The sequence below is a fragment of the Suricata suricatta genome, chromosome 17 (genome assembly GCF_006229205.1).
Source record: "Suricata suricatta isolate VVHF042 chromosome 17, meerkat_22Aug2017_6uvM2_HiC, whole genome shotgun sequence".
NCBI lineage: Eukaryota > Metazoa > Chordata > Mammalia > Carnivora > Herpestidae > Suricata > Suricata suricatta.
The window spans coordinates 54437544-54446812 of NC_043716.1; the positions used below are offsets into that span (position 1 = coordinate 54437544).

General features: G+C 58.0%; 1 protein-coding gene across 1 annotated transcript in view; it reads left to right on the forward strand.

The window, feature by feature from the left end:
* The window catches only part of SEC14L1 (SEC14 like lipid binding 1), a 45109-nt gene that overhangs the window by 22995 nt on the left and 12845 nt on the right, over nucleotides 1-9269 (forward strand). Inside the window, exons 3-4 of the mRNA XM_029927092.1 lie at nucleotides 7714-7863; nucleotides 7968-8456. Coding sequence (XP_029782952.1) covers nucleotides 7714-7863; nucleotides 7968-8456 — 639 coding nt within the window. The remainder of the gene's footprint in view (nucleotides 1-7713; nucleotides 7864-7967; nucleotides 8457-9269) is intronic.

Genomic DNA, 9269 nt, shown 5'->3' on the forward strand with positions numbered 1-9269 from the left:
TCATCGCTGCTCTGTTGTCACGCACTCGAGGTTACTCGGTCTGGGACCCAGAGGGTTGGGGCGTTGGCGGTGGAAACTCCTAAGCTGGACGGAGGTTCGCGGAGGGCTGATTCCCGTTAGTCCTGCGGAGGAGAGGCCTCTGGCCTCTGCCAGGCTCCGGGCTGAGGGCACTCCCGTCCCGCCTCGCGCCCAGCTGGGGCCCTGCCCCGGGGAGCGGAGTGAGGCCCAGTTTGGGTCTCAGTTCCCCGAATTACTGACGAGGTCCAGAAAACCTGACCGCTGCGTGACGTGGGGCCCTAAGTAAGAATGTCACAGTACGGCTGGGTAAGGGCAGCGACCTCCCCGGAACTAACGGCCGCACACCCGCCGCCTGCGCTTCGGCGGCCCTCGTGCCTGCCGCTCGACGGAGAAGGTCCTAGAAGAGGGTCCGGCCTCTTGTCCCGGGTCCCGCTGGCGTCTGTCACGATGCCCTGTCCTGAGAGCTCGCGGGGGCCGGACTCACGCCTTCTCCGCGCCAAGTGTCACGGAGAGAGTGTGTCCTCAGAACCCTGGAGTTGAGGCTGTTTCCACTCAGATGTGTGATCTCGGAGGGAGACGGCTCGGCATCTGCCGGATTCTCACTGTTTCTTGTTGGCTTGAGGAGAGTCTGTGAGCTGCGTGTCCTCTTCCCGGCCGCTCCGGCCTGTCGTGGCCCGGCCTGCGGGGCTCGCTGAAGCCCGGCGACTGGGGGACGGGACTTTGCTGTAAACCCAGCAGTGCCCCCTGCCAACAGCGGTCAGTACCCCGTTACCCTAGTTAGTCTGCTCACGGTCTGGAACTCGCGTGGAAGTCGCTAATCTGACCGGGTTGTCTGAAGAATCTGGATGGATGAGGTGTGTCACAACCGACTGGATTGTAACTTCTCTGTCAAAGGACTCAGATTTTCAAAAATTGAAAAATTTTTGCAAATACCCTGTTAAGAATTTATACATTGGGACACCTGAGTGGCTCAGTTGGTTGAGCAGCCGACTGTTTCGGCTCAGGTCATGATCTCATGGTTTCTTGGGTTCAAGCCCCACGTCGGGCTCTGTGCTGACAGCTCAGAGCCTGGAGCCTGTCTTCAGATTCTGTGCCTCCCTCTCTCTCTCTGACCCTCCCCTGCTCATGCTGTTTCTCTGTCTTTCTCAAAAATAAAACATTAAAAAATAGATAAACTTAAAAACTTAAAAAAAGAGTGAGCGCCTGTACTCACAGGGAGCATGGGATCGGGAAGCTCGCTTTGCTAGTGGGCCAGGTGGAAGCCGTTTGTCTTGGAAGAGTGGAGGTGGGTTCCAGAGCCCACGGAGGACTGGGTTGTGACCAAACACAGTGTCGGGGGCCCTTGGGCGGCTGACACGTGCTTGAGCTGAGCTATTTGTGTGGTTGGGAGCCTGAGCAACAGACCAGGTGCTGGCAGCTCATTGTGGAGCAGCGAGTCCTGTGCCGGAGGCAGAGCTGCCGTCCCATTAGCAGGTCCCGGCGGCTGCTGCGGCTTTGTCCTTGCTTTGCTGTCGTGGTGTTTCGCTCCCGTCCCCCCACCGGGAACGTTCCCTGCTGCTCACGCGCTCCTCGGGGAAGCCTGTCGCCACCCATCCCCGCCGTCCCCCCGACCGTCTGAAGCCATTTTCATCGTCCGTGCAGTTCCTTGACGTTTGTCCCCTCCCCCGTCTTGTCTTTGTTGTACACGATGCGTGTTTCTGGGCCTTTCTCTGATGGAGCCCCCTCCCCGTGTCCCCCACAGTCACGTTCTCCACGTCCCAGCACGGCGCCTCACGTGGCGGCCCCCCCCGCCCCAGTGTGTAGCCATTGTGTTTCCGGAGTCGGCGGCGTGGGGCCCGTGACGGCCGGGCGGCGGTCCGTCTGCCGCGTGCCCTCGGTGGCTCCGCATTCCCTCTTGGGGCTCCGGCAGCTTCTGTGAGACTTCGGTGTGTTTCGTTTTTCTCCACGTCCAGGCTCTTTCCCGGGTAAAACCACATCAGCGTCTCCGAGAGTCTGATGTGCGGGAAGCAGCCGGCCCGGTCCGTTGGCCACGTTGTGTATGAACACGGTTCAGTTTGAAGGTAGATTCTCGGCATGGGGTTTTTGTAGGTGGGTTTTCCGGGCGGAACGCACGGGGAAGCTCGTTACTTTGCACGTTGACACGTCTTCACTAGCATGTGGTTTTCTTTAGCACAGTATAGGCTTTTCATATCTCACAACTGCATTCAAAGTTTGCTTAAAAACTCAAAGTACTGTTGCCAGGCTCCCAAGTCACAGGCTCAGAAATCCTCTGAGAGGCGAGGAGTGGGCGTGGGGAGGCGGAGGCGGCTTCCCTCCCAGGGGCAGGGGGGCTGGGCCCCGCTTCTGTTTTTATTAGTGAAACAATGGCCTTGCTAAAGGGAAAGAGTGAGCGAGTGGGGATAATCGTCGGTCCTCTTGTGAAGTAACTTTTCCTTCTAAGAGAGGACATCGAAGAGCTCTCTCACGCTGGACACATTCCTTCTGGAGGGTGTAGTTCTGTTCGGCCTTTCTGATGTTTGCGGTTGGTACGTGCCGAGTGTGACTAGGAAGTGACATGATGCCGCAGGTAGTTCGTGAAGAATAAGACGCTGGGAAATTCCTGCCGCTCTCCCGAGGTGGTGACATGAGCCCGGCCAGAGCTGAAGCCTGGGTCCCTGCTCAGTTCTGGAGGGATCGACGCAGGGGGGGACCTGGAGGCGTGTTGACGGGCTCGTGGGCACTGACGAGGTCTCCACAATGGGGCAGCCGCACGTGGAAATCCAGATCGCTCTCTTCCCGGGAACAGCCGGCAGCTGCTCCGGTGGCTGGGCCAGACGGAGGCCCCTGGGAACCCCCGCCCCCGCCCCCGGCCTGGCCCCGCGTGTGCATTTTCCTGGGCAAGACGTGACAGGGTCGTCCTCAGCCAGCTCTGTGCAAGAGCACTGCTAGGGCCCATGCGGCCCTTCCCCCGAAGGTACCTTCTCCCGGCGCTGGTGACCCCGGTTTTTTACTTTGAGATATTCCCATGTTTTTTAAACACTTATTTTTGAGAGACAGAGAGAAACAGAGCATGAGCAGGGAAGGGTTAGAGAGAGAGGGAGACACAGGATCCGAAGACAGGCTCCGGGCTCTGAGCTGTCAGCACAGAGCCCGACGTGAGGCTCAAACCCACGAAGCGTGAGATCATGTCCTGAGCCGAAGCCGGACGCTCAGCCGACCGAGCCCCCCAGGCGCCCCGAGACATTGCCACGTTTAAGAAAGTTGGTGAAGTCTAGCAAACACCCGTATACGTCTCCACTCAGAGAGATGGGCACCTTTGCTTTCTCTCTCACGCGCACACGCACACACTCACAGCAGAAGTGCCGCGGACCCAGGACAGGAGCCGTGTATGTCCTCACTCTTCTGCCCCAAGTTCTGGGGCGTTATTGCCCCAGAGCAGAAATGCTGCGGAGCGGTCAGCGTTTTCACACCCGCGGGCTGTCAGCCCGACAGAAGGATGGTGTTTGGGGAGTGCTGCGTGGTCACGGTCCCTCTGATATCTCTGGGGCTGTTTTTATTCCAGGCAGAGCCCGTGCAGCCTCCCCTGTGGTAGTCCTGTCTCTTTAATTGCCTTCATTCTAGAGAGTTCTCTGCTTTTTCGGCTCATCTTTCAAGACAGGAGCCTTTTTCGCTTTGTGAGAGTCCGGGCCGGTGGCGTCGTGCAGTGCCCCGGAGACGGGCTTGTGTTGGTTATTTCCTCCCTTTCTGGGGTGCGGCCTGCGTCGGCTGGCGTGCTTCCCTTGTCACAGCTGCTCCTCACTGTGTCCCCTTGCTGGTCCCAAGTTAAGTTCTTGGCCTAAGGTGGTATCTGCTGGATCTTTCCATGAGAAGGGGACTGACTTCCGTTATCTGTCCCTCAGTGCGTGATAACCTGGTGACGGGACGCCGGCCTCTTCCAGCGACCCCGCCTTCCAGCGGTGGTGTCAGCCTGCCCCAGCCAGGTCCTGCGGCCGCGGCAGAACTGTGCTTTTCCAAGTGTGGCCGTTAGGTGACATTTGTCTGGAAGACCTCCTCCCCTGCCCGTTTTTCTGAGCATCACTCTCTTTTCCATTTCTGGCGCTCAGATGATCCCGGGGCGGGGGGGGGGGGGGGGGGGGGGGCCCTCCGGCGGGCTCCCGTGTCCCGCCGTGCCCCCGCCAGGCCCCGAGCCCGTCCTTGCTTCTGGGAAGTGCTTCGGATTCGCCGTAACCGGCCCTTTCCTGGCCGTGCTCGGTCCTGCCTGGGCCTGAGTGGTACCCGGAGACCGAGCGCTCGGGGCCGAGTTTCCTGGCACCGCTGAGGCGCTGCTGCGTCTAGGCCCTTCCCGTGGGCACAAGTGGAACGTGCACTGAGGTTCCTAACGAGATCGGAACGCTCATGCTCCTGGGGCTCAGAGGCTGAAGCAACTTTACAGATGGTAGTTGGTGCTGAAACACTGGGGTCGGGTATCCGTCCGTAAGCAGTTTCAGAGACGAGGTTCTGTCCGCGTTTTGCAGTCTTCCCTTTCTCCCGTCCTCTAGAAAGTTAGGCTTCTCTGGGCCAGCAGTGCGCGGCCTTATATCGCTCCGACAGATCGGCCGGGTAAGTGAGCACAGAAACAAAACGCTGGACTCATCAGTTTATCTAGTAAGATTCTTGATGGGTTTTTCTCTTAATGTTTATTTTTGAGACAGAGCCAGCCTGAGCACCCACAAGCAGGGGAGGGGCAGAGAGAGAAAGAGGGAGACAGAGGATCTGAAATGGGCTCTGCACAGAGCCCGACGCGGGGCTTGAACTCAGGAACTGTGAGATCATGACCTGAGCTGCAGTCGGACGTCGGACGCTTGACCGCCGGAGCCCGCCAGGCGCCCCACGAGCAGCTCAATAAACTCCTTAAATGTTGTTTATTTAAGATGCATTGAGGGACGAATCCTGGGTGATTTATCAAGATTATGGCAGCAGCGGGATGCAGACTATATTTGAGAGCAGGGGGAGTAGATAATAGGAAGACTGTGTGTTCAACTCCCAGAGTGAAGACTTTTAAAAAGCAGTTGTAATTGGTCAGCACGTGAGTTTTGCCTCCCTTCCAGACCGCCCTGAGCATGACGGTCACTAATTTTCTGAAAAGGGACGCGGGTCACGGGGCACCCCCCGGGAGGTAGGTCGGCTCCGGCTCCGGGACAGCCAGGCCTTCTGTTGGGTCTGGTGTCCCCACCCCCACCCGGCGCCCTCAGGGTGTGGCCTTGTGGGCTGTGCTCTGCAGGGACGTGCCTGGTCACCGTCCCTCCCCCACGGGCTTTGGGTCCCGCTGGCACTGCGGCATTCCCCTGAGGCCACGCTCCTGGGTTCTCTTTCCTAGAAATCCCTCCCCCTCCCCCTTGCTGACGGTAAATAGACCTTTGTGCCCTTTGAGGCCCAGTGTAAATGCCTTCTCTTCCATGAAGCCTTCCCAAACCACCACCTCTCCAAAGCTCAGGGTGCTCTCGCTCTCCTCACACCTGGGTAGCGCTTGCTCCTGCTTAGGACACTCGTGTGTATGACCGACTCCCTTTCCTGACCTGTCGGCTTCGTTTTTGCCGCCTCCCGTATTGCCTCTCGCGGTGTCTCACGTGGACGGCAGGATGGGATGTGCCGGAGGACCGGGTGCTTAGAGGGAGACGCGTGAAAGCCGGGGAGGGGTTAACAGGCTGCTGGGCAGGGGCGTCCGACGTCAGCTCAGGCCGTGGACCTCCCGGTTTGTGAGTTCGAGCCCCGCGTCAGGCCCGCTGCCCTCAGCATGGAGTCTGCTTGGGTCCTCTGTTCCCCTCCTCCCCACCTCCCTTCCTCTCTCTCTAAGAAATAAATATTAAAAAATGTTTTAAATACAGAAAATTAGAAATAGGTTGCCCTGGTGCTTTGTGGGGCTTCACGCAGTGGCCGTGACCTGAGTGTCCGTTTCGTCAGACGCATCAGGAAACTTGTCCTCGAGAGGCAGCATCTCAATGGGTGGGGGGGCAGGGGAGGCCTCCGGAACGCCCCGCACCTCGTCAGAGGTCACACGGGGGCAGCTGTGCCACCGCCAGGCGCCCGTTTCTCCTCAGATCCGCGCTGGGTTGGGATTCGATAAGGTGGGAGGCCGGCCCCCGCCCCCATTTCGGGGCCAGCTGGTGGAGGCATGACACGGGTCACTGTCGTAGGAGCATCGGGGCACTGCAGTGCTGGGCCCGCCCCAGGCTGCTTTCTCCTGCCCCTGCCTGGAGCCTGGACGCTGGTCGCCCGGCTGCCATGGTCGCCCGGCCTGCAGCCCCGGGAGCCGCTGGGCGCTTCGGGTTCAGTGTGAGTCCAGCCTGGCCGCCCGCGAAGTCGTCCTCACGGACCAGCACGGGCTCGCTGCGCCGTGAACTAGGTCAGGCGCCGGCGTGCGTTTTCCAAAGTTTGGATGAATTGTATAGCAGGTGAAGCTTTTGTTTTTAAGTTTAAGTTTTTTATTTTGAGATAATTGAAGATTCATGATACGTTAGCAATGCACTATTCACAAGCAGGTGCCTCCTCCCCGCCCCTGTGACCAGGATGTTGCCATGGATGCGGTGAAGACACCGACGGTTTCCAGGTCACCCTGTCACAGGCACGCCCCCGCCCCTGGCAGCCGCTCATCCGGCCTGCATTTCTACAGTTGCCATTTCGAGAAGGCTACAAACGTGGTTAAGTCCGTGGTCCATTTTGAGCTAATTTTTATGTCCGGTGTGGTGTTCAGGTTGAGGTCCATTTTTTTTTCCTGTCGGTGTGCAGGTTCTCCAGTCAGGTTTGCTGGGCAGAAAGCCTGTCCTTCCGTGGAGTTGCCCTTGCACCTTTGGGCGTATTTGTGTGGGCCAGTGTACGGCCCTCCGTCCGTGGACCTCCGTGTCCGTCCCCACAGCAGCGCACCGCTGGGTCCCCGCAGCCGGGCGGTCGGCTGACTCCTCCCAACCGAGTCTTTGTTCAGAATTGTTTTAGCTGGATCAGCTCTTCTGCCTTTCCATGTACACTTTGTTTTATTATTTTTTAAGTTTATCTGTTTATTTTGAGTGAGAGCGAGAGTGCTAGCTGGGGAGGGGCAGAGGGGGAGGGAGAGCGAGAATCGCGAGCAGGCTCCGCGCTGTCCGCACCGAGCCGGACGCGGGGCTCACAGTCATGAGCTGTGAGATCGTGACCTGACCCGAGGTCAGGAGCTGGATACTCACCTGACTGAGCCACCTCCCCCTGCCCCGGGCGCCCCTCCATGTACATGTTTAAATAATCTCGTCTGTAGCTTAAAGAAATAATAAGCCTTACTGGGGTTTTGATAGGAATTATGCTCAACCTCTAGCCATATTGGACACCGTTAGTGCCCCGAGTCTTCCGATCTGGGAACACAGAATGTCCTTTTCTTTTCTATCGGGAGCTTACGGTGTAAAGCCGGAGACGGCCCTGCTGTAACGGGCTGGCACGTATCAGGAGATGCCGTGTGTGTGTGTGTGTGTTTTTAAAGTCGGTTTCATGCCGAGTGGAGCCCCGTGTGGGGCTTGAACTCACTGAGCTGAGGTCAAAAGTTGGCCACTTCACCAACCGAGCCACCCAGGCGCCCCAGGAGATGCTTTTCTCTGTCGGGTTGCACCTTTATTCAATTCCTTTTTTTTTTTTTAATTTACTTATTTAAAAAAATATTTTATTGTCAAATTGATTTCCATTCAATTCCTTTTTAAAAAAAACATCTGTTCCCAGGCCTACGAAAGGAGGTTTCCTACGTGTCCCTTGATTCCGATGTTTGTGGACAGCGACACCGTGAACGAGTTCAAGAGCGAGGACGGGGCCATTCACGTTATAGAAAGGCGCTGTAAGCTGGACGTCGACGCGCCCCGGCTGCTGAAGAAGGTACCGCGGGCGCCCGAGGCCCCACGCCGGCCACTGAGCTCACAGCCTCTGTCGCGCTCGGCGTCCTTACTAAGTCCGTTTTCTCCGTGTTTTCTTTTTTAAAGATCGCAGGAGTCGATTATGTCTATTTTGTCCAGAAGAACTCCTTGAATTCCCGGGACCGCACCTTGCACATCGAGGCCCATAACGAGACGTTCTCTAACCGGGTCATCATCCGCGAGCACTGCTGCTACACCGTGAGTGGCCCCTCGGTGGGGCGTGGGGGGACACGGGCCTGGGCCGTGGCCGTCGCTCTGAGCAGCACACTGCCTCGTCCTCACAGACGCGGTCACTCACGCTGGGGTGCGGGCGGCGGGCAGTGGGACGGGCCGCACGCTTGCGCCCGTTCAGGTGACCTGGTGACGCCTCGATGTGTTTGGAGATGCTCCCTTGCTGTGTCCCGTCCTTGCCGGCTCCACTCTGACCCTTCGGGAGGGACCCGGGGTAACAGTGGTCCTCCGTGCGCTGGAAATAGAGCGCTGCCGGGAAGCCTTGCACGCCCCGGAAAGGGGACAAAGCACAGCAGCCACCGTGAGCTTATACGGAAGCATCCCTGAGCGTTCCTGGATTCAAAACATAGCTTCTTTAGGTGTTTCGGGGGCCGTACGGATGCAGAATCAATGGAGCTGGAGTCCAGATGCGTACACAGTTCTGAGCTCTGGTGTCTTGAGGCTCCCGGGAGCGGGGGGAGCCTACTGCCCCCTCACTGCTTGGGGTGCGAGCGGCTTCTGTAACGGCTTTTGCACAACAGCTGGTGAACGCTGTTTTCACGGTCAGCCTTGTGAAATCCTCTTTAGATTTCTGTGAGTCAGCCCAAACAGGCACCGATGTCAGTCTTGTATGGAAGCGATGGGGCGGAGCGCAGACTTGGGGAAAACGGGGCTTACCCGTGCTGCCTGCCTCTGGATCAGGCTGGTCTGCCGGTCGTGGGTGTCACCAGATTATTAGAGTCATCTGTCATCTGCTAGGATCTCTCTGCTTCTTCCTTGCCCTCCTCCAACACATCCTTAGCACTGAATCCAAAGTGATGCATTTAAAGTATGTCAGATCAGGGGCCCCTGGGGGGCTCCGTCGGTTAAACGTCTGACTTCGGCTCAGGTCTCGATCTCACGGTTCATGGGTTTGAGCCCAGCATCGGGCTCTGTGCTGACAGCTCAGAGCCTGGATGGAGCCTGCTTCAGATTCCGTGTCTCCCTCTCTATCTGCCCCTCCCCTGCTCTCTCTCGCTCGCTCTCTCTCAAAAATAAATAAACACTAAAAATTAAATAAAGTATGTCAGATCATAGACTTTCTGCAGCGTTCCTGCATTTCACGCAGACGAGAAGCCCAGAGGCCTCCCAGCGCTTACAGGCCCCGCATTTCCTCTC